This window comes from Sinocyclocheilus grahami, unplaced genomic scaffold (assembly GCF_001515645.1).
Source record: "Sinocyclocheilus grahami isolate Dianchi unplaced genomic scaffold, SAMN03320097.WGS_v1.1 scaffold1238.1, whole genome shotgun sequence".
Classification (NCBI taxonomy): domain Eukaryota; kingdom Metazoa; phylum Chordata; class Actinopteri; order Cypriniformes; family Cyprinidae; genus Sinocyclocheilus; species Sinocyclocheilus grahami.
This window is the reverse complement of record NW_015506417.1, coordinates 72,323-98,286: the sequence shown is the minus strand read 5'-3', so window position 1 is coordinate 98,286 and position 25,964 is coordinate 72,323. Positions and strand designations below refer to the sequence as shown.

Here is a 25,964-nt window from a genome sequence, read left to right as displayed (position 1 = left end):
AGACAGAGAGAGAGACAGAGAGACAGACAGACAGAGACAGACACAGAGAGAGAGAGAGACAGACACAGAGAGACAGACAGACAGAGACAGAGAGACAGACAGACAGACAGACAGAAAGAGACAGAGAGACAGACACAGAGACAGACAGACAGACAGAAAGAGACAGACAGACAGACAGACAGACAGACAGAGAGAGACACAGAGAGATAGACACACAGAGAGAGAGAGAGAGACAGACAGACAGACAGAAAAAGACAGAGAGAGACAGAGAGACAGAGAGACAGACACAGAGAGACAGACAGACAGACAGAGAGAGAGAGAGAGAGAGAGAGACAGACACAGAGAGCGAGAGACACAGAGAGAGAGAGAGAGACAGACAGACAGACAGAAAGAGACAGAGAGAGAGAGAGAGAGAGAGACAGAGGGACAGACAGTCAGCAGTGAGTCAGTTCATTTCAGCAGAATAAACGCCTTCAGCCACACACACACACACACACACACACACACACTCACACACAGAATCACTGTGTGTGTGAGTGGTAATTATTGTCTGTCTAGGTGACAGTTGGACTCTGTAATTAATGCTGCTCAGCTAATATTAGCTCATGTGTTTAATTATTCATATTTGACCGTGTGTAACGTGTGTGTGTGTGTGTGTATTGTGTGTCAGCTGTAATTAAGAGTGTTTTAACGGCTCAGATCTCACGACTGTGTGACATTTGAGCTCCATGTCTGAGATTCATCTTGACGTGACACGAGCACAAAAGAATCACACGAAAACACATTTCGCCACAAGCTTACTATTAACATTGTGAAGGTTTTCTGCATTATTTTACAGACATTCACCTCGAACTGTCACCACCGTAACACTACTGTCGTGCAAAGATCTCAATCACCTCCAGACACAAAGATGTTTAACATTTTTGCTACATTAATTCAATATACTAATACCATGTTATACTTACAATTGTACTTTTAACTTACTACTTCTTTACATGACAGTTGTGACCATGTGTTTAATTGTTGTGCACATTACGTCAGAATGCAAATATGTAAAACTCATAAAGCTCCAAAAATAGGCTTGATTCTTGATTTCTCAATTCTTCCTTTTGATTTTGTGATGAAAAAGAGCCAAACGTAATCTCAGATTCATACGAAGGAAACACAAGCACAAGTTAACATGCAGATAATTAGTTAGAGATGGTGCAGAGAGTGATGTGAGCTGAACTATCAGTAACTAACACTTCAATCAATCAGAGAGTTATTACAGTGTGTGTGTGTGTGTGTGTGTGTTACCTTGCACTCGGTGCTCAGCAGTTTATACTCGCTCTCTTCGGTGGCTCCAAGCAGCCAGTTTTTGATCATGACAAACATGCTGAACACAGCTGAAGAATCAAGCCTCTGTCAGGTGTGTGTGTGTGTGTGTGTGAGCTGCGCGTCTCCTCCCTCCTGCTTCATCTGTCATCACAGAACAGCCTGGATCACTGCACTTATAGAGTCAAGAGCGCAGAGACTCACAGAGAAGAAACGCAGCATCTCGAGCTCAAGCCTGAGGACAAAACACGCCACAATCAGTAAGACTAACACACACACACAGGTTTGTTTTTATGGTTTATGGGGACTCTCCATAGGTGTAATGGTTTTTATACTGTACAGACCGTATATTCTATTGCCCTACACCAACCCTACCCCTAAACCTACCCCTCACAGGAGACTTTCTGCTATTTCAGATTTTCAAAAAAACTCATTCTGAATTATTTATAAGCGTTTTGAATTACGGGGACACTGAAAATGTCCTCATAAATCACCTTCTCGTTGTAATACCTATGTCATACCCATGTTATTATACAAATTTGTGTCCTCATAAACCACATAAACACACACACACACACACACACACACACACAGATGTGTTCTTGTAAAAATAATAACACTAGCTGTGTTTCCATCCACCTATTTTTAGGCACATTTTGGAATATCATTAAAAAAATGCTGAATGGAAACGCCAAGATGCGCATAAATTGTGAAAATGCGCATAAAAAAACGTATAATATATTATTCATCCGATAAGAAAAAATGTGCATAAAGTACGATGGAGACACATTTACCAAATAAATTCCACCATGCGCATTACACATTTTTTCTCAGAATTGCTTGATATAAAGTCAGAATTGCGAGATATAAACTCTCAATTGTAAGAAATGAAGTCAAAATTGCGAGATATAAGCTGACAATTCTGACTTTATTTCTCAGAATTTCGTAATATAAACTCCCAATTACGAGTTATAAAGTCACAACTGCGAGATATAAATTCGCAATTCTGAGAGCATATCAGTCTTTTTTTCCCCTCAGAATTGCAAATTGCAATTTTTTTTTCTCAGAATTACCTCATACAAACTTGCAACTGCAAGAAAAAATAGAAAACAAAATTGTGAGATAAAAAGTCGCAATTACCTTTTATTTTAAATATCCAGTGGCAGAAACTGGCTTCCATACAGAGCTACTCGTCTCTATAGCTTATCATGCAAAACCGAATTTGAATGGTTTAATGTTTTCACCTCAGAAAACACTCGGAGCCATGTTCACCTGTTTTAGAGTCACGTGTTCTTCTATCTCGTGTCGTTTAGTTCATCATGAATCTGGGAAGATCATTCCACCGCTGAGGAACAGTGACAGTAAAGGTCCTGGAAAAAATACAATACCAGCCAGTACATTTGTAGTACATTCTTATTTTTTTTTGTGCTAAATAAAACTGAAAAAGTTATACACTGTAAGTTCAATAATTAAAAGTATATTTCTACTTCAGTAATGCTAAAGTATACTAAATACCACTGATATTTAAACAGATTTTTACTACCACAAAAATAGGACTTTTAGAGGACTTTTACATTACATTACATTTAGTCATTTAGCAGACGCTTTTATCCAAAGCGACTTACAAATGAGGACAATGGAAGCAATAACTAATAATAATAAATAAATACATTTAACTTTTATTAGTATATCTCTTAAAAGTGTGCTTTGAATGATTTAAAAATTAGTTCAATGTTAGAACACTTTTATATAGCTATCCTAAATTTAAATTTAATTGATTTTATTTGAAAAATGTTAGTAATGTAATAGTTATAAGTACATTTTCTCAACTGTGCTACTTAAGTACGCTTAATATAAATACACTAATAACAATAAACTTTAGTGTAGTCAGATAAAATACCAGAAGTGGTTTATAACTGCATTGCTTACAAGTGTGCTACAATTGCTTTACAGAAAATTCCTTTGGATTTTTATATATACTAATATATATCACTAAGTTCTGTTTGGATTTTCATGAACAATTCAGTAGAAATGTATTACCCCAAACATTTGAATGGTAGTGTATCACGGTTTCCACAAACATATTGTGCAGCACGACTGTTTTCAACATTGATAATAATCAGAAATATTTCTCGAGCAGCAGATCAGCATATTATACTGATTTCTGAAGATCATGTGACACTGAAGACTGGAGGAATGATGCTGAAAATACAGCTGCACATCACAGAAATACATTACAGTTTAACAGATATTCACATAGAAAACAGCTGCTTTACATTGGAATAATATTTTAAAATTTTTACTGCATTTCTGATCAAATAAATGCAGCTTTTGGTGAGCAGAAGAGACTTTTTAACTCAAAAACATTAGTAACAATAGTATTTTGTCCGTCAGTGTAAATGCATTGTGGTTTATAATCTCGGTTTATAATTTGGGTCTTAGTGTTGTTTCCCAGTAAATCAGGAGAATCTGTGTGTTTTATTTTGACTTTTGTTTGTATGATTTTGTGGAACGTTGAATTCCAGCACAGATTCACTGACACACACACACACACTGTTCATGATTCAAAGTGATTTCGTTTATTTGAAGATAAAGACACACATACACAGAGTCAGAAACACACACACACACACACACACACACACACTCAGAGGCTAATCCGGATCAGATCAGGTGTCAGATCAGTGCTCGGATGCGTCACACTGACGCACTATAAAAGCTTCATGTGGAAAAACCAGCTTCATGCAGTAAATCAAGCTCATGTTTCACTCCACTCACTGAACCAGTGGCCAGGGTTGCCAGGTCTTCGCAAAAAAAACACAATTTGTTACTCAAAACTAGCTCAATCGCATCCCCCGATTTTAAGCATGGTTTATATCACCGTCCCTTTAAGACAAGCCATGTCACTCAGCGGCCATCTTTAAAACGCCTCTCGGGCATGCAATTGCAGCTCCTCTCTCTTTGAATGGGGAAACATCAAATTTTCCAAACCTGTTCACTAAGCTTGTGATTAAAGGGATAGTTCACCCAAAAATGAAAATTATGTCAGTAATTACTCACCCTCATGTCGTTCCGAACCCGTAAGACCTTCATTTATCTTCGGAACACAAATTAAGATATTTTTGATGAACTCCGAGAGCTCTCTGACCCTCCATAGACAGCAAGGATCCTAACACGATCAAGACTCAGAAACGCAGCAAGGAGATCGGTAAAATAATACATGTGACATCAGCGGTTCAACCGTAATTAAACAAAGCTACGAGAATACTTTTTGTGCGCAAAGAAAACAAAAATAATGACTTTATTTCATATTTGGAATCACCAAAGAAATCTGACAACAACGGTATCATAAATGTTGTTTATTTTGCTCAAATAGTGTTATAAAAGCGTTGACTCTTACTATAGCAACCGGGGCGCTTCTAACGGCAGCTGCGGTGACGCGCTAACTTTATCGATTAGTGATTGGCTCTTTTGCTCAGAAGGCGGGGCTTCTCTTTCGATACAGCGGCCATACTGAGTGTTGTATTTTTCTCCATTCAAAACTATATGAGTGGCATGTCTTGGGTATTCTATAGTCTTTGTTTACACCCCAGAACGATCAGGGGGGCGTGGCCCAATTCAAGGCTTGTCGCAAAAGATCTTTGTCCAGAAAAATCTCCATTTGTTTGTTCCATTTGATTGTCCTCCATTTGATTTTCTTCTCTAGTCGCGTTCGATCTGGCGAGTCTCCGTGAGATCTCGTGTCACTGTGAAATCGTTCCTACAATCATCAAGTGTGTGGTCTCGCGGTCTGCTCGAATCGTCTAGTGTGCACGTTCAGAGGGTTATAAGCTAAACATTGGTTGAAACGGTCTTCATGTCTGGGCTCTCCCATGGTCTAGTGTCTATTGTCTCTATTTCAGAGTACCCTAGCAACTTTTTCCTTCCAAAAGCACCTAGCAACAAATGTAGCTATTGAATGAATCCTGAAAAAGTATCACAGGTCCCAAAATAAAAAAATAAATATAAAGCAGCACAACTGTTTCCAACATTGATTATAAATCAGCATATTAGAATGATTTCTGAAGGGAGACTGGAGTAATGAGGCTGAAAATTCAGCTTTGATTCACAGGAATAAATTATATTTTAAAGTATATTCAAATATAAAACGGTTATTTTTAAATTGCACATTTAAATGTAATTTTTTTTCTGTATTTCTGATCAAAAGTTTTTTTTAAACAAACATGTGTTGGGCTTGATTCAAGTTAATGCACAATGAGGCATTTTTATTTCTTATTGAATAGACGATAAACAGTTTATATTCTAAAATCTATTTAAAGGTTGTGTTCTGTGAAAATTAAATAACATTTGGATGTAAATGGTCGGCATAAAAGTAGTGTGCGGCTAAACCTGCTGCCTCCTGAGGATCACCTTTATCTGATCGTCCGGGTCCGGAATCATAAGCACGGCATTAATATCTTTATCTGAGCTTTTCGTTGTCTCCAGATTTCTCTGCAGTTCGTGTAAGCATTACCGTTAAGTCTATTATCCACCAAAATGCAGATTTGTCACGTGACAATTCTTACGCAAATGCGATTGAGGGAGACGTTAAGTTTGTTTTGATTTATTAATTTACTTACAACAACAATTTAAAATGTATTAACTTTTACATGTATTATTAACTGCATTATATGCATTTTTCTTCATAGAAAAAACTTTATAAATAAATATTTCGAAAAATTCTTAAATCGCTATGGGGGAGCCCCCCACAAGCTACGCCCATGCCCGCACCTGCTGTCACCAATCAAGCCACACTACGAATACACACACATCACAGTGACTCACTGTCCGTTCTACCGTTCACTCCTATGGACTGTTCTGGGCTCTCTCTACTGAATTCTCCTAGAAAGACTTATCCTCTGTTCCTCCAGCGATCCTCCAACTACTCCTTGGAATCTGTTCCACGATCTCCACGACACCGGTATAAGACACACATCATCAGAACGCAGATAAGAACCCTGGAATCATTCACTGTGTTGACACTCACCAGCCTTTACCTCAGCCATTCCATTCTTATGCTTAACCAGTCAATAAACCATCCTGTTTTGCACTTACCTGTTGTGTCTGGCCTTGCTTTGTGACAGTCCCCCAATGTTCAAGGCCTTGCTACACAGTACACTGAAGCTTGCACTGAAGGCACAATATGTAAGATTTTTTTAATTAAAATATCCAAAAACCTTTAGAACAGTGTTATATATTTTGCTGACTTGTGTACTTACATTATCCCAAATGTTTCGAAGAATGTTTAAATCCAGAGCAATAAGAAATTTTAACTAGTGACACGGAGCGTGTCCATTGTGTCATTGTGTTGCCTGCCAATGACGTCATAACCTCTCGATTTCCGGTTTTGTTTTGTAGAAATAAGTATATCAGCTCAGCTGTTCAAAGTGCGTTTGATCTAAGTTTTGTGAATCATTGTTTCTGTGATATTTTATAATGAACGTCTTTAAGGGCAATGGACAGTTTTCTGTGGAAGTATGTAACCAGAACAGTGATTGCGTTTCTGATCAATCCCTTCATGCAGTGAGCCATTCTGGGTTCCGTTACCTGGTTTCTCCTCAACTGCTCCAGCACGTGTTTATACAGCAGAGTGTTTCTGTAACCAATCAAACACAGAGCGAGTCGAGCACGGAGACCAGCGATGAGATCGCAAGGAATTATTAGGATTTGAGGATTTTTAGGCTGCATTAATTAGGTCAACCGGAACCGGGAACACTTCTCATAACACCTGATGTACTTGCTACATCACTAGAAGAATGGCATCTACGCTAATATTAGTCTGTTTCTCTCTTATTCCGAGGTCACCGTAGCCACCAGATCCAGTCTGTATCCAGATCAGATGGTCACTGCAGTCACCCGGATCCAGTCCGTATCCAGATCAGCACCTAGAGAGGCCCTCTACAGCCCTGAAAGACAGCGGCGACCAGGACAACTAGATGAGCCCCAGATACAGAATACTGATGTACTTGCTACATCACTAGAAGAATGGCATCTACGCTAATATTAGTCTGTTTCTCTCTTATTCCGAGGTCACCGTAGCCACCAGATCCAGTCTGTATCCAGATCAGATGGTCACTGCAGTCACCCGGACCCAGTACATATTCAGACCAGATCATGGATCAGCACCTAGAAAGGACCTCCACAGCCCTGAAAGACAGCGGCGACCAGGACAACTAGATGAGCCCCAGATACAGAATATAAATAAAGGTGACTTGACTTGAATTATTGGACATTGCTAAAATGAAAGTTCTACGCCAAGTTTTTCTGCCATCTAGTGGTTTAGAGGAAAATAATCTCAAAGGAGCCTTTTACCCCGGGGCGCCTTTAGCCCCGTTGTACCCTACATTGCATCAGCAGACTTAGTCGCAAATTACACAAAAGGTAAACATGGGGGAAAAAAAGACACCAAATAAACGCTCCAATATTCACAAAACAAGGAATAAACACAATAAAGACAAATAAATTAATAAGGGCAATAAGAACAAAGATGACAAAACAGCAGCGCAGTCCAGGTCCTGACGTCCTGCCAAATACTGACACCCTCCATGGCTCTAAGCTGGAAATAAGCCGGTGGGCACGTCCCCCAAACCTGCACACAGACACGCTAACATCTGTGAAACATACACATTTAAAACATAAAACAACCGGATCATACTCACTGGGTCAATCAGACTGATATGAAACAGCTCCCGCTATTACATACCTCACTGCACTCAAACTGCAAGATACAGACTTCAGTTACACACCAACATTACACATCTCGCATTTGACATTCCATTCATCCACATACCTGGGTTTAAACAGAGAAGTGAATAACCTGAACCACACGACTCCACCAGGCAAGGGTAACACAAAAGAAAACGGGAGATGCGGGAAAATAGCTGAATACTCGCTACGGAACTGGCACGCTCTGCTTTTATCTTGGTGCAATCAAGACAATCTTTAACTAGCCGATGAAGGACACAGTTAAACCCGTAGAGAGTTCTTCCTGTTCTTCAGCAGAGGGGGTTGTGGTAGCAACATCCATTCCACCACACTAGTATTGATCTGATACCATACCAACGCTAGTATAGATACTATTGATATTAGGATCGACCGCCCACCATTAGAAGAAGAAGAAGAAGGGTTGCTAATGTAGACAAACGTGTGTGGAGTAAAATAGTTAATTGGGCTGATTCAAATACAATCAGCAGACAATAAAAGTTGTTGATAAAACATAAAAAGTAAAGATAACATTAATAAAAAAGGTACCATTTAATCAATAATTACTCAGAGCAAATACAAAAATGAGCTGGATCTCTCCTACTGACAAGTAGGGATGGGTATCAGTAAGGTTTTAATGGTGTTACTGTTCTTACAATCCTGCTTATTAAACATATTGAACATAATATGAAACCCATAAGAAAGCACAATGATATAATTTATATCATGAAGCAAAATGAAATACAAGAATACAACTTTTGGACATTGTTCTTTGGGGAGGAACTCCATCTTTGAGATGATCTGAATCTCAGTTAAATCTGCTGGTTTTGAAGATGAACTTTATTCACTGAAAACTTTAGATAGTGTTTCTGTCATGTCACTTGTAATGACAGATTTATCCAGATGATATTTCACTGCTTGATGCATTATTGTGTCACATTTGGTGATGATGCGAATCAGACCTGAAAGTGCTGGATCTGAAGATGATCTACTTACTGTGGATGTTTTTTGTATGACTGAGAATCTCTTGTCACAGTGTGAACACTTGTATGGTTTCTCTCCAGTGTGGATCCTCTCATGCAGTTTTAAACAGCCCGCTGAAGTAAAAGTCTTTTCACACTCAAAGCACATGTACTCTCTCACACCAGTATGTGTTTTCTGATGTTCTTTCAAACTTTGTAGACGTGAAAAACTCTTTCCACACAAATGACATGAATGTGGCTTCTCCTTTGTATGAAATTTTAGGTGTGTTGTCAGGTATGAAGCTCTCAAAAATGTTTTTCCACACTGATCAAATTGTGTACAGTTTCTCTCCAGTGTGAATGTTCATGTGAAGCTCAAGAAGACATTTGTCTGTGATACTCTTTCCACACCGAGTGCAAGTGAAAGGTTTCCTGGTCCTTTTCTTAAAATCTTTCTGTTTGGGTTTTTCTCCACTTTTGGCATGATTTTTATCCTCAACTTCACTCAATTCTTCTTTCTCCTCGTTATCTTCAATCAACTCTGAAACAAAAGTAAAAACGGTACATTTTCATTAAAGAGGTGGTCGATTGTGATTTAAATTTTTTAAACGTTAGTTAGTGTATAATGTTGCTGTTTGAGCATAAAGTTACGACGTTGAAAGTTCAATGCAAACGGAGATATTGTCTTTTAAAGTTATGGCAGTTTAATGCCTACAGTTACAGCTGGTAGGGACTACATCAAGCTCCTTCCCGGGTTGGTGACATCACAAACCCTGAAATTTACATAAACCCCGTCCCCGGAAACATGCAACAAAGGGGCAAGGCCATGCTGCGCTGCTTTAGAGAAGAGGAAGAGTTGTTGCCATGCCATCAAAACTAGGGCTGCACGAAATAATCTATTCATTTATGAATCACGATTCTGTCTTCTAAAGATTCTACTGGATTCACAAGTTTCAAAATCAATGTCCTAAAGCAGCAGTTCTTAATCCTGTTCCTTGCGTACCCCTACTCTGCATCTCTCTCTCTCACCTGATTCAGCTCCATCAATGAACTGTGTTCCAGTTATACACTTTATGTGTATAGACAGACAGATATTTTTCACATAGCTGCGAGAAGCGTTAAACTGATACAAATTAAACATTACTAGGATAAAATATACTCTAGAATTTTTTGCAGCAGTGGTGGCAGGACTATTTGACCCCGCCCCTTCCCCACCCAAGAATCCAAGCAGCAACCTCCCGCTCTCTCTCGTGAAACCAACACGGAAGTGACTAAAACTGCAATTCATCAACTGGCCGCTAGAGGCTGGCTCCAATAGTGAGTCAGTCCCATAGACACCCCATGTTAAAATTATTATTTAATCTGCTGGTTTTGAAGATGAACTTTATTCACTGAAAACTTTAGATAGTGTTTCTGTCATGTCACTTGTAATGACAGATTTATCCAGATGATATTTCACTGCTTGATGCATTATTGTGTCACATTTGGTGAGAACGCAGCATCAGATCTGAAAGTGCTGGATCTGAAGATGATCTACTTACTGTGAATGTTGTTTGTATGACTGTGTAGAGAAGATGAATGATTGAAACACTTCCCACATGCAGTGCAGTGATACGGTTTCTCTCCAGTGTGGATCCTCTCGTGAAGTAAAAGTCTTCTCACACTCAAAGCACATGTACTCTCTCACACCAGTATGTGTTTTCTGATGTTCTTTCAAACTTTGTAGACGTGAAAAACTCTTTCCACACAAATGACATGAATGTGGCTTCTCCTTTGTATGAAATTTTAGGTGTGTTGTCAGGTATGAAGCTCTCAAAAATGTTTTTCCACACTGATCAAATTGTGTACAGTTTCTCTCCAGTGTGAATGTTCATGTGAAGCTCAAGAAGACATTTGTCTGTGATACTCTTTCCACACCGAGTGCAAGTGAAAGGTTTCCTGGTCCTTTTCTTAAAATCTTTCTGTTTGGGTTTTTCTCCACTTTTGGCATGATTTTTATCCTCAACTTCACTCAATTCTTCTTTCTCCTCGTTATCTTCAATCAACTCTGAAACAAAAGTAAAAACGGTACATTTTCATTAAAGAGGTGGTCGATTGTGATTTAAATTTTTTAAACGTTAGTTAGTGTATAATGTTGCTGTTTGAGCATAAAGTTACGACGTTGAAAGTTCAATGCAAACGGAGATATTGTCTTTTATAGTTATGGCAGTTTAATGCCTACAGTTACAGCTGGTCGGGACTACAACGAGCTACTTCCTGGGTTAGTGACATCACAAACCCTGACATTTACATAAACCCGCCCCCAGGAACATGCAACAAAGGGGGCAGGTCCATGTTGCACTGCTTTAGAGAAGAGGAAGAGTTGTTGCCATGCCATCAAAACTAGGGCTGCACGAAATAATCTATTCATTTATGAATCACGATTCTGTCTTCTAAAGATTCTACTGGATTCACAAGTTTCAAAATCAATGTCCTAAAGCAGCAGTTCTTAATCCTGTTCCTTGCGTACCCCTACTCTGCATCTCTCTCTCTCACCTGATTCAGCTCCATCAATGAACTGTGTTCCAGTTATACACTTTATGTGTATAGACAGACAGATATTTTTCACATAGCTGCGAGAAGCGTTAAACTGATACAAATTAAACATTACTAGGATAAAAAATACTCTAAGATTTTTTCCAGCTGTGGTGGCAGGACTATTTCCCATTGACCACGCCCCCTCCCCACCCAAGAATCCAAGCAGCAACCTCCCGCTCTCTCTCGAAACCAGCACGGAAGTGACTAAAACTGCAATTCATCGACTGGCCGCTAGAGGCTGGCTCCAATAGTGAGTCAGTCCCATAGACACCCCATGTTAAAATTATTATTTGATTTCAGTTAGGATTTCACCAACTGCTGTTAGTTTCGTTTGTTTGAGTTTTTCATTTAATTTAATTTCTTTCTTGCTTTGCCTAATTGACTTTATTTTCGTTAAATACAGTCCTTAATACAACATATTTTATCATTTAAACATGTATACAATATTTCTTACATTTAAACTCATTTGACATGCATTTTAGAAGTGGACATTAAACCTAAAAATGTAATCCTGGCGAAAAGATTGGTGGTTTAGGTGACTGATATCACAATCCTTTAGTTTGCTTTGCATAAAATAAAATGATTTACAGCAAAGAAACTGTTTCATAGATTAAATAAAACATACACAAACCTTCATTTTACCACAGAAATGCAAGTCGGCGGCACTGAGAACTACTCTCACCTGAAGAGGATGCAAAATATCCGTGCTCATTACAACCACTGGGTTGTTGCGACTGTCCTGTCCCAGGAGCTGGGTTACACAGAAACTACCCAAACACTAAAAAATGTTGAAATAAAATAACCACAATTTTTTTAGAGTACATGTGCACACTATAAAAGCAACTGATGCAACTCCCTCCTCTGATTTACAAATTAAGCACTGCAGAAACCAACTGAGTTTACGTGAACACTCGCCAATATGGGCATTTTAACATCATTTTGTATGTATTTGGGCGTTTGCGCGCAATAAGGCGCAAATCATAACTCAATTCTGTAGTACTAGGGATGTGCGATATATGTCGTCTGCGGTAATATCGTAATTTCCGTTTTAACGTTGTGCGATTTGAAATTATTGAGTATATCGCAAAAACAATTCCAAACACCTACAGAGTGCTTGCATACATTACGTGATGAAGTCTAGCAGGTTAGACTAGTGCGCGCCCATTTACAGTGAGTTCTTTCACGGCATGAATCAGTCTATTAAAATGCATTTAGAATTATCACATAATTCAAGATATGGGGCAGAATATGTATATATTTATATCATTTCATATAGTTAATATAACACGAAGAGTGCCGTTTTTCTCTCTCCAAAAATTAGCATGATTACAAATGTTATATTGATTTTTTACAACAGTTAAATAAACAAGAAGTTCATTAAGAGTCTTACAAAGTGTGTAAATATATCTAAATGCCACTTCAGATGCAGCTTCTCTTGCCTCTGCATTGCAAAAAGATGAATTTTGTTGACCAAAGGACTTATTATTCTAATTCACTGATCAAATGTAAGAATTTGACTCAAGATGATGCACACTTTTAGAAAAGAAAATGGCTTTATAAAGGTAAAAATGCCCATAAAAGGTAAAAATCAATTTAAACTTATTGGAAAAGATTGATTTGTGTCACTGCTGTGAGCTGATCACCACACAGAATAAGAAGAATATCACAAACTTTAGGAGTCAGCTGTCCACGGCAATCCTTAAGATACCAGCACAATAGCACACTCAGCAAAATATCGTCTAATTACCTTTATCAGATATATATATATATATTTTTTTTTTTGAGGTTTCATTAACTGTTGTGTCTGTATGAATAAGAGATAAGAGGCAATGTTTATGGAAACTCGAGGTTTATGGGATGTTGTTGTGGTTGGTAAAACACTACTTGTTGGATGTGTGCTGGTCAGATGAAGTCTGAGCACTGAAACACACACAACTAAGATTTTTCAATAAACTCTGGATCTTTTTATCATTATCACTTCATCTCCTGCTTCTGCTCTTCTCTGGCTTTCTTTCTTTTTTCTTTTTTTTTACTTCAGTGAAATGAATGTACTATATTTTAGTTTCATAATGTTTTTTATTTCATATTTTAGGGGATTTTATGGTACTAATTGTTATTTATGGAACAGTACCACTGAGTGTTTGATTCATTATAACAGACTGAATCACATACAGAAAACCCACAGAGGTCTGAATCTCTGCACTCATTTCAGTAATCTCTGTGGTTTGTCATTTCACTCTGAAATCTAAAGGATTGTCAGCTGTTACAACAAAACATTCGGGTGCTAAAACAACTGAGAAGCTGTAGTGCACAAACAGAGGCTACATTATGTTAACTTCACACACAAAAAAGATGTGTGACAGATAAACCGTGCAAAGACATTGTTGGGGTGGCATGTATAAGTACGGAGAATACAGGGCTTACCTTCACTGTTTCCTGTTGTGCAACAGTTTCTGTAGAAGTTCATTGGAAATAAGGGTAAAATATGTTTGCTATCGGTTTGTCAGCATTTTAGGAGTAGACTCCCCAAGATTACTATAATAAACATGAGCCACATAATATTTCTTTGTTTGTATTTTTGTTTTCAAATTACAGTTTTTTTTTAACCCTGATTGAGTAAGAATAAAAGGCACTCAAGCCATTTAAAAATGAAGTCAGTTTGGTTGTTTGTGATTTTGGGCCTGGAGAGCTGGAGATCCTCAAAGTCTCTCCACTGTTTATTGTTCGTTGTTCCCTATTTACCCCTAGATTAAATGGGAGGACGTAACAATTGTCATTAGGATATGTCCCCAAAACCTTCAAACTGACTGTTATTAAGCCTCTCATTAAAAAACACAACTTGATCCTAGAGAATTAGTTCATTACAGACCGATCTCAAATCTCACTTTTTTCTAAGAGCAGTTAGATCTCCAACCACTGGTTAAATAAGAGAAATAAGTTAAGGCTGATGAAGGGACAACATTTTGAGCAATGTTGCTGTTAACGGGCAACCAGGTGAGACACAGGGCCTACGACTGATCTAAAGTATCCAGATATAAATTTGTTACCTATTCTTAATGGGAAAGTGCCCAAGCAACATTGCTCAAAAAAAGTTGCCCGGCAAAATTGCTCCAAGAGTTGCCCCATGTATCATCAGCCTAACATTTGAAGTTACGGTATGTTTAACTAATGTGGGGTAATGTGAAGTATGCTCAAGCTTTCAATTCGATTCGATTTCCAATTCGATTCAAATCAATTCAATATTGATTAGTCTGAATATATATCAGGTACAGTACATGAAAACATGAAAGATGGTGATTGTTTCTGTTTTATCATGGAACCGTTCTTCGTACATCGCTAACTCAGTTAGCTGGATTTGATTGGCATGATCTTGGATTGTTCTTGTTCTTCTTTTCTAGCATTTTAGATACAGTTGCTCCTTTGCCAACACACATTTCAGTTCAAACAACTTGTAAAAGTGCATGTAGCATCCTATGACCCCTTTAAGGAAGATTAAGGAAAACAGTTTGACACCATGTCTTATGAGCACATTTTCACCCTAAAGAGAGCAGCCCGGAAAAAGGAGTGCAGCTGGAGGAAAACAAAATTAGAGGTATTTTGTATTACATGGTGGGAAAGTACCCTATCCTAAAGAAAAACATAATTCACAATTAATACATACAGTACAACAGCAAAAACTGTAAGGAAAAAAAATAAATGTTTAGCTTCTATACATTTACAAATAACTACAAGTCAAGCTGCAATAACAAACAGGACCACACGGAGATGCCAACAGACCACTATACAGCCTTAACCATCCTTTCAGAATTATTAAACAGAGCAGAACACAAATTTAAAAAGTAAATAAAAACATTCATAATTAGTCAAATATGGTGATCTGAAGGCAACTCAACATCACCAGTGAACAGTTATTCTGTCAGAGTGAGTGTTGATGCCCATGTGTATATAAACACCACTGACCATTGCAAACTCCTATAAAAACATGTTTCTTCAGCAAGTGCCCATTATAAAACACTTGCCAGACATGCAACCATACTGAAATGTGCTCATGTAAAAAAAAGCTTTCAAAGAGTGCACATACACGGTCTGTTTGTTTGCACATTATTAATGGACTTGCGAGTCTAATATTGTACAATTGCTGTGTGTCACTGTGATTGTCTTTACCTCCATTACAATCGTCATCCATCTAAACTTTGCTGGTAAGATACTAGTTCCCTCTCGAGCTTCACTCGACATTGCAGAGCTTTCTCTCCTCTATGGGAACTCTTTCCCTTCCAGTCTTTCCTGAAGTCCTATTGGCTCACGCCAGTCCAATTGACTGGTCAGTTGTCACGAAGTATGCATCACATGCAAATATTGACGAGCTCGAGAGGCAGTATAAAATCCAATGCACACGTCAATTGTGTTAGAATCATTACCTGCTCGAACATTGCGGACTTTGTGTCATTCGGCCGGGAGGAAGAAGACGAGGACTCGATGTCCATCTCGGCCTCCGAGAAAGAAGATTGGGTGGGACCGGAGCGTCATTGTCCAGACAGCGATGGGCCCCCAGACCTCCAGAAAGAGCTGGCGAGTGTCATGTTCAAAGCTGTCCAGGAGCTCGAGCTTACTTGGAGCCCCCTGGAGGAACCTGCCAAGGTCCCCTTCTTCCTCCAACATCCACGAGCAGTTTGTGAAGGAGTGCTCTGCGCCCCACTCCAACACACAGGCCATTTTCATGCACATGGACAGGGTGGAGGCCCACGGTTACGTGTGCACTCCCCCCATCAAGGAAACCATCACCACGCACCTGCGTCCTGCATAGGATTGGGCATCATTTGAATGTTATCAATTCCAATTTTGATTCCGATTCTGCTTATCGATTCAGATTATTTTAGATTCCCAGTTTTGAATTCCAATTTGATTGCACAATGATATCAAACCTATATCCTGTCTCTTTTTTGCAAACCATTTATTGGAGCTGAATACCATGAACAAAAATCAACATGCTACTGGACTATTTAAGAGCTGTTTGTGTGCAAAATATAACTGCATGATTATGAAAAAAAATTTGTATTTTTTTCCCCCCCAATGGAAGTTGTGGTTCTTTCATGATTCTGAAGAAAAAAACATTAGACAACTAAACAAAATCACATGTAATTTATAACTGAATGATTCAATGACTCACTCAAGATGTACTTGATTCATTACTGGATGAATCAGCGTTCCTGAACAAATCTCTTGTATGATTCAAAGACAAATACATTTTAACAGCCCTTTCGCCACCTACTGGTGTAACAATGTAATCGACAAATCTTCATTTGAAGTGTCAAATTACTTTCAAAAGGTGATTTACTTTATTTTAATTGCTATCATACACTTCGTACACACAGTTTATATCTGAACTATAAACTTTTATCCCAGTACTTCTGTGATTTGAATTTTTGTAACAGAAATAATGATACTGTGTGGCTGAAAAGACTGTGAAGCTGTTTTCATTCATGACAGATGACAGCTGCTCTCTTTAGTTCAATGGCAGTGCGAACGCTAATTTAAATGCTCAAATCACACTGGTGTGATCGTATGCTGCACGGATGAACCAAGTGATCACAACATTGATAGCACACGTCAAAGGTTGTGGAATGAAACAGACAAATCATTGTAATTTAGGAATAGAATCACATTGGTGTTTGAATCGTGTTCGCAATCTTTAATGAGCTATTAAATTAAAGTGCTTTGTCATGTTGGTGGTGACACCTCTCTTGCAACATGTTTAGCTATCTCATGTATTATACTTAGCTTTTTGGCTTCTGATTGCAAATGTAGCCAAACTTTAGAGCGCTTAAATTAGCGAGCAAGGTCCTGGCAGATTGCTAGGTCCGGTCCTCACAGATGAAGAAAAAAAAACACAGGACTCGACAGGCGGAATCAAAATTTTAATTTGACAAGTATCTGATTCTGGAATCGGAATCGATATTCGATTCCCTACCCTAGTCCTGCAGCAGTTAAGACCCTGGGCTTGGACATCAGCCTCACTTCTGAGCCGTGCAGGGTCACCGCCAGCCTCTCTTACAAAGCTTATGTATCAGATGGTGAGGCGACTTCTGTGCTGCATGCCATGGTGGTGCTGCTGGTGTCCCAGGCGAAGCTCCTGCAGAAGGCGGAGTGTGGAGCCCTCACTCTGAATGCCATTAACGATCTGCACGACCCGACAGACTTCACTCTGAAGGCCACAAAGCATGCTGCTCAGGCGATCGGCAAGGCTATGGGCTTTTTGGTCATCCTACAGAGGCACCTATGGTTGAACCTAGCTGACCTCATGAGGCTGGATCATGAAGTTCTGCTTAATGCCCTGGTAACTTCCTTTGGCCTTTTTGGTGATGCCATGGAGTCCCTCATTGAGCACTTTGTGGAGACTCAAAGCAGCAGACCACAAGATCCAGGTCTTCTTCGGTGCCTGGCTCATTGCAGCGGAGGGACACCAGGCCCACAGCTGCGACTGCTGCTGTCAAGGACAGGAAGGTCATATTCAAACCATTCAAGCTGGCAGTTATTAAGCCTCTTATTAAGAAACCACAGCTAGATCCTAGAGAACTGGCAAATTACAGACCCATTTCAAATCTTCCGTTTTATGTCTAAAATTTTAGACAAAGTTGTGTCTGCTCAATTGCACTCCTTCTTGCAAAACAAATTAGCCCTATGAAGAATATCAGTCAGGTTTTAGGCCCCACCATAGCACAGAAACTGCACTTGTTAAACTTACAAATTACTTGCTTCTTGCATCAGACCAAGGCTGCATCTCATTGCTAGTTTCACTTTATCTTAGTGCTGCGTTCGACACTATAGATCATGACATACTCATAGATCAATTAAAAAACTATACAGGTATTTAAGGGCAGGCTTTAAAATTCTTAAATCTTACCTGTCCGATCGCTACCACTTTGTTTTTTTTAAACGGGGAGTCATCTCAATTAAATTCAGTAAAGTGTAAGATTATATTACTTTTGTAAGGGAATTAATTATTATTTTAGCTCAGGTTTTGAAAGGAATCGAATCTGAAGATTCAAAGTCAACCTGATTAGAACGGATTTCAAATTTGATAGTTTACACTCTATCAACTATTCATCCAGTGAGACGTTAACGTCTGTGTATCTTAACAATTTGAATATTAGTATTTTTCCCTGGCCACAGGTCAATACATGCTTGTGATAAGTTATAGGCTACGAGCCAGGTCGTGTGATCTGGGCAAGGTTTAACTTTAAAATTACAACACAAGACAATGATTCTTTATAAATGAAACAAGAATTTATTGGCTATTCTAGATTACATCAAACTAAACTACTGAAAACACACACACACACATACGGTTGAAAGGATGAGGATTTTAACGGAGGTTGCATGAAGTCCCAAAGTTCTACTCATTTTCTACGAGTTCTTTAAATTCAACCTGAGAAAATTCCTAAAGCAGAGACTTGGCTTATGTTTACTGCTTAAAATGAGCAACACCAGTTCAGCAGATAGAAGCTTTGTTTGTTACTTGCATTTGTGACAGCTGGAAAGCTGAATGGTTTCCTTGTGGCTACAGGAGGGAATTCCGTTGCTGACTGGCTGTTGATCTGGCGTCTGGATGACGTAGTTTCTGGGAATGCCCTCCGGCTATTGGTTGGTTTCCTTGTGACGTGATGCTGGAAGTTCTTCTCAGATTATGTTTGCAAAGACAAAGCTTTGAAGATTTCTGCAGTCATGAAGTTTGACAAAGTCTTGGAGTTCTTCTGAAAGAGTCTGAGTTTGCAAGACTTTAGGCTTTTGAAGATCTCTGGCAGTCACGAAGTTTCAACTGAACTCGTGTGATGTTAGAGCCGGTGAGCACTTTGTAGCGCGGTCACCAAGGCAAAAAGCCAAAGGTCTAGAGAGGGAGAGGGCAAGCAAGCGAGCCACGATCTGTTCAGGCATTGGGTTTTTAAGCAGGCCCGATTTGGTCCATCCCATACGCGATTGTTCCAATCAGATATTGGCTGTGGATTGGCTTAGCCACGCCCCATACTGTTCCTTTATCACGCATGAATCACATGCTCCCGTGGAGAGTATTTCTGCAAGTTTAATAACTTCTTATAAAAGTATTATCACCAGAGAATGATACTGAATATCACATTTTCCCTAACACCAATGTTTGGTGAATAAAACAAGCTTTCATTCACAATCAAATATCAAGTAGTTTGCATACACATTAATCTTATCTACTAAAAGGAAAACTTTGAAAAAGTTTCCGTCCAGATTTAGAAATCCTACAAAAGTATATCAAACGATGTAGACGTGAAAAACTCTTTCCACACAAATGACATGAATGTGGTTTCTCTTTTGTATGAATTCTCAGGTGCCGCTGCAGGTTTGAAGCCCACAAAAATGTTTTTTCCGCACTGATCACATGTGTGCAGTTTCTCTCCAGTGTGGATGTTCATGTGATGCTTAAGGTTTGCTGATTGTGTGAAACGCTTTCCACACTGATCACAAGTAAACGGTTTCTCTCCAGTATGAATTCTCATGTGAACATCAAGACTATGTTTGGATGTCAAACTCTTTCCACACTGAGTGCAGGTGAAAGATTTCTTGGCTCTTGTTTTCTTTAATATTACCCGTTTTCTTTGACAGCAACTCAAAGGTTTTTCTCCAGTTTCGAAGTGATTTTTCTCCTCAACTTCACTCAATTCTTCATTCTGCTCATTTTCTTCAATCAACTCTGAAATAAATGCAAAAACAGTTCATTTGTCAGTAACTCAAAAAAATATTGGCATGTAAATGTTTACAGGCCAGGACTCTTATCAAACATGTGAAGTTTGGAGAAGACCGGACATTGTATGAATGAGTTACAACAACTTCCTGTTTCATAGTATTAATAGCATGCTTTAGCACTTAGTAAGTGTTGCTAGCATGTTTGATCATATTTATAGCATGTTTAGCACACAATGGGATATTTTACTGTGTTGCTAATAATGCATCACAGTGTTAAACATGTCACTTCCTGTTGCCAGTAGGTGGCGCTATAACTATAACCGAATATGAGCATGTAGATGTCTTCAGGCCAGGACTCTAATCAAATATGTGAAGTTTGAGGCATATTGAGGCATGGACATTGTATGCATGAGTTACAACAACTTCCTGTTTGATGGGGTTAATAGCATGCTTTAGCACTTAGCTAAGTGTTGCTAACATGTTTGATCATATTTATAGCATGTTACCAGCCTATTTAACACTTGTTGACGCTTTTTAATATGTTCCTAGGAGTCCATAACAGTGTTAACCATGCCACTTCCTGTTGCCAGCAGGTGGCGCTATGAGTATATACACCAACCTGTTTGTTCTTCAGTATCTTCAGTGTGTTTGATTCTGCAGGGTTCTGGATCTCTCTGTCCTCTTTATTAAACTCAGTCTTTACAGGTTTCTTCCTCATGCTTTGATGCTCGTCTGCACTGATAAACTGATGGGAATATTCCAGCTGAATCTCTGTGTGGAAGAAGCAGATTTGCCATAATCAACAAGAAATCAAGAAGTGTTGTCTCTTTGTAAATCATTATATCACTATATTAAAAGAGTGTCGACACAAAAATAAGAGTGTAGAGCACATCAGTTTAAAATGCTCCTTCAGTAACACTGCAGTGTCCTTAATTTCAAATGAAAACTATGGTAATGACTTGCAGCATATTCCACTGCTGCTGACCGACATCTTAAAAACCTACACTGGAGAAGCACTAGCACCAGTAGGGGTCATCAACTTAGCAGTAAAATTAAATAAATCAGTCTGCACGATTGCCAATGTATGTGGTTAACAGTAATGCCCCACCATTATCTGGTAAAGAATGGATGAGATCTATAAAACTTAACTGGCAAGACATAAAAACAGTCAAGCATGGAGTTGCAGACACTACAGAAACTGTGTTAAATCGGCACTCCCAACGTTTTTGAGAAAGAATTGGGCACTATGGAAGGAACTGAAGTTAAAATTCGGCTAAAGCGTGATCATACTCCACAATTCTATCAGCCAAGGGTAGTACCATACGCCATTCAACCAAAAGTAGAGGCTGAATTGACACGTTTAACAGAGATGGGAGTGATTTCACCAGTACAGTACAGTGAGTGGGCCACACCGGTGGTACCAGTGATCAAGAGAGATGGTTCAGTGAGACTGTGTGGTGATTTTAAAGTGACACTCAACCCAGCCATTTGTGTGGACCACTACCCACTTCCACACACAGAAGATCTTTTTGCGTCTCTGGCTGGTGGTCAGTTATTCAGTAAGCTGGCTTTTTCAAACGCTTACTTGCAGATGCCAGTGGCACAGGAGTCGAGGAAATTACTCACCATATCCTCCCAAAAAGGGCTATTTTGCTATAACCGTCTACCTTTCGAGATTGCCCCAGCTCCTGCATTATTTCAGAAAGCGATGGATCAAGTTCTCTTGGGGATTCCAATCACTCACTGCTATCAATATGACATACTGATAACAGGACAAGATGATGTGGAGCACCTCAAGACACTAGACTGGAAAAATATGGTCTGAAATTCCAACATGAAAAAATAAACATTTTCAAACAGTCTTGAGTATTTGGGTCATTAAATCGATGCCACTGGACTACACAAATCGCTAGAGAAGATTAAAGCAATAATGAACGATTTTTTGTGTTTTGTATATCTGCGTAGATGAGATGATTGAATAATGGAGGCAGACGAGGTGTTGGGGGGGGTAGGACAGCGACTCCAACGGAGGACGAATCGGCCACCTCTACCCTCCATGATACTGTGTAACGCCAGGTCACTTCGGAATAAAATGGAAGAGCTTCAGACTAACATCAAAGGCTGCTTTGAGTATCTGGATTCTAGTGTGATGGTGTTCACAGAAACTTGGCTCAACAAAGACATTCCCCATTCGGCAGATGAAATGGGGGGAAGTTCCCTCATCCGCGCTGACAGGACAGAATCATCCGAAAAAAATCAGACGAGGTGGATTATGCATGTGAGTAACTGATAGTGCACACATTATACACTGAGAGAGAGTTTGTAACACAGATGTCGAACTCCTCCGCAATAGCCTAAGACCATTTTATCTCCCTAGGGAGTTTGGGAATGTCGTTATTTGTGCGGTGTATGTCCCACCAACAACTCATTGTTGACTGTGGCCATCGTCAGCTGCAGCACACTCCTAATGCCCCCGTTTTTATTATGGGTGATTTTAATTAGGGATGCAACAATACCATTTTTTTCAGAACCGATCCGATACTGAAAATTCTGAGTATCTGCCGATACCGATCCAATCCGATACCAGTGCAGTTTTTTTTTAATCAATGTAGAATTTCTATACTTCTCTGTGTTGACCTGATCTTCACTCTTTTGTGTGGTTAAACACAATCTACTACATATAGACAACTTCATTTTAATGAAAAATAAATGAAAAAATACAATCATAATCTATGACAAAACTACCATTATAAACTAGGTTACTGGATATTTCAGCAGCAAAAGATACTCTAGAAAAATCACGGGTGCACAATATTAAAAAAAAATCTAGTGAAACATTTTTTATTTACAAATAAAAGTGAATAAGTCTAAATCTGCTCAATTGTCACACATTGCTCTTTGTATTGTTGTAAAATACATTTATATATAAATATTAGAGGTGGAACGGTTCAACTTTCTCACGGTTCGGTTTGCATCACGGTTTTAGAGTCACAGTTTCGGTACAGTTCAGTATGTGCTATGTTTAGGGAAAAACTATACTGTCTGTCACGAATCCGGCCCATGAACTTCCATCTGCTAGCCATCAGAGGTCACCCTTTCCAATTTCATTGACTCTCGCACTACACACTGTTGCACATCTCCCCGGACTACATATCCCATCATTCATTGCACTGATTGCACTCAGCACGGATTGCACACAGCTGTTAACACTGATTGCACCCAGCTGTTTCATATCACTCCCTCACTAGTTAACACTCACTCTGATCCCTTCCCTGGGCCGAGTATTGTTTAGCACTTATCGTCTGATAGCTACACTACAGAGCCCCGTTAGCCTCCTAGCCTAGTTTTGCCTTGTCTGTTTTCTCTGGTTTTGATCTTCGCCTGTTTTCTTGGATTTCTCCCTTTAGCCTTGCCCCTGTGACTCTGTCTGCCAATCGTCGACCCACGCTAGCCCTAAGGTTATTCTTGTGTCTTGCCCGCCTTATACCTGTCTGCCATTATCCGACCCATGCCTGTTTTATGACCACGTCTCTGTCTTCTCCTAATAAAAGCTTTGCATATGGATCCGCACGTCTCACGTCTTGTCAGCCCCGTAACACTGTCAAATACAAATAAAGAAAATAAGAACAATCTATCTAACTACAAGCAACAGCACAAATAAATACAATAGAGCAAAGATACAAATAAAATAAACAGTGACTTTCAGGGTTTTTTTCAGGTAGGTCTAACATTACTTTTTAGGAACAAAAATTGAATAAAGTAATGAAATGTAAAACACCATTGCATATTTGACTGTATAAATTAAAGATTAATCAACAGCAAAGAAATCACTCACTGCTCTTGATTGAACAGCTTTTGTAACTTCAAAGGTTCAAGAAGGCTAGACAGACACAAATCAGTAATAAGCAATCGGTTTTATTTAATACATTTTTTGTTTACTGTAACAATTAAGAAAGTGCTGTCACTTTAAGAAACTCTAAGTACGTTCAGCCGCCTGTCTGCTATAGGATACTTACCAAGACGTCCATTTTGATCTAATTTTTGTGTGAATTTGTCCATTTAAACAATACTTCAGAGAGAGCTTAATATTTGCAATCTATCTAACTACAAGCAACAGCACAAATAAATACAATAGAGCAAAGATACAAATAAAATAAACAGTGATTTTCAGGGTTTTTTTCAGGTAGGTATAACATTACTTTTTAGGTACAGAAATTGAATAAAGTAATGAAATGTAAAACAGCATTGCATATTTGACTGTATAAATTAAAGATTAATCAACAGCAAAGAAATCACTCACTGCTCTTGATTGAACAGCTTTTGTAACTTCAAAGGTTCAAGAAGGCTAGACAGACACAAATCAGTAATAAGCAATCGGTTTTATTTAATACATTTCTTGTTTACTGTAACAATTAAGAAAGTGCTGTCACTTTAAGAAACTGTAAGTACGTTCAGCCGCCTATGTCTGCTATAGGATACTTACCAAGACGGCTATTTTGATCTAATTTTTGTGTGAATTTGTCCGTTTAAACACTTCGGTCTTCGGATGAGCGCACGCACAAATCTTCTCACTGCTCGAGCAAGCTCGTGTCCTCAGGCTCTTAAATGTTTAAACTGGCAAAGCTTACATGAGTTTAGTTTAAACACATATCACGTGTGCTGTTCAGGTCTCACCTGTGCACGCACGCGCTATCAGCACCCGGGTGAAGACGGAATAAATGACTGCTCATATTCCAGCATACAGCACTCGCATTGAACAAAAATTAATGGTTTGTCCACTTTTTTTTTTCATCACTGTTGTTGTAATGTATTGGGAAAGAATTGTTCTTAGAGTAGAGAAAGAAATGAAGGAAGAGGAAGAATAGGGATGCTAAACTATTGCATAATTTTAAATACGATTTGTAGTCAGTGGGTTTTAAAGTTACCATTCAGCTATAATCCAGCTATAATCATAAGAAAATGCCATCAGATAAAAAAACGACGTTACTCATTCGTTGAGTGTGGTTTTCATCCTCCATGCTAAATCTCTTCGCTTGTGTGCGTTCGCTGTTTTTAATGCCTGATCAAAAGTTATTGCGAATGTGATAGCCTACTACTACTACTACTACTACTAATAACAACAGAAGACATGACATAATTGTTGTTATTAAATGAAATAGCTGGACATTTAACACCTATTTGATAACATTACAGATTGAGCAACTTTGGTGTATAAGACCAAGGATTAAAAGCTCACCGCGATTGGCTGAACGGAACATCCTCCCAAAAAAGATATTTATGAATCTTAACCTGCCAGGAAGGTCTCAAAAATACCGGACACAAATTCAAAGCAGTCCACGCACATGTGATGATTTGCAAATGCGGATTCAACGATCCATAAATACATGTAACATCATTCATTGGCTCATTTGGGTCTCAGCGAAGGCGGTCGCATTTTCTCCCCGTCTTCTCCCCCATTACCTTCCCTGCTTTTGCTCCTCTCGTCTTGTCTACTGTCTTGATTTTGAGAGACTCTCTCTGCACTGCTCTCCAGACTAAAAAATCAAAAAAATCATGGATTTGATCAACTGGTCTCTCAACGCAATTGACACCATCTTCTTGACAAGAAGCTTGGGTTTCGGGGGAACCTGACTGCCCTGACGGAACGTTCGCAGCTGGCTA

General features: G+C 38.9%; 2 protein-coding genes across 4 annotated transcripts in view; both read right to left on the bottom strand.

Annotated features, from left to right (window-relative positions):
* LOC107568365 (heme-binding protein 1) overlaps window positions 1-1,402 on the bottom strand; it is a 10,404-nt gene extending 9,002 nt beyond the window's left edge. The window contains exon 1 of the mRNA XM_016254320.1: window positions 1,297-1,402. Within this exon, the coding sequence (XP_016109806.1) occupies window positions 1,297-1,374 (78 nt within the window). The 5' untranslated portion in view covers window positions 1,375-1,402. The remainder of the gene's footprint in view (window positions 1-1,296) is intronic.
* Window positions 1,403-4,294: 2,892 nt separating this feature from the next.
* LOC107568366 (oocyte zinc finger protein XlCOF6-like) overlaps window positions 4,295-25,964 on the bottom strand; it is a 55,118-nt gene continuing 33,448 nt past the window's right edge. For 2 of the 3 annotated variants that reach the window (XM_016254322.1, XM_016254321.1), the window contains exon 3: window positions 19,850-20,310. In XM_016254322.1, coding sequence (XP_016109808.1) covers window positions 19,859-20,310 — 452 coding nt within the window. In that variant the 3' untranslated portion in view covers window positions 19,850-19,858. Of the gene's footprint in view, window positions 4,306-19,849; window positions 20,311-20,922; window positions 21,075-25,964 lie in introns of those variants that run through there. The other variant, XR_001606747.1, reaches the window with a different exon arrangement.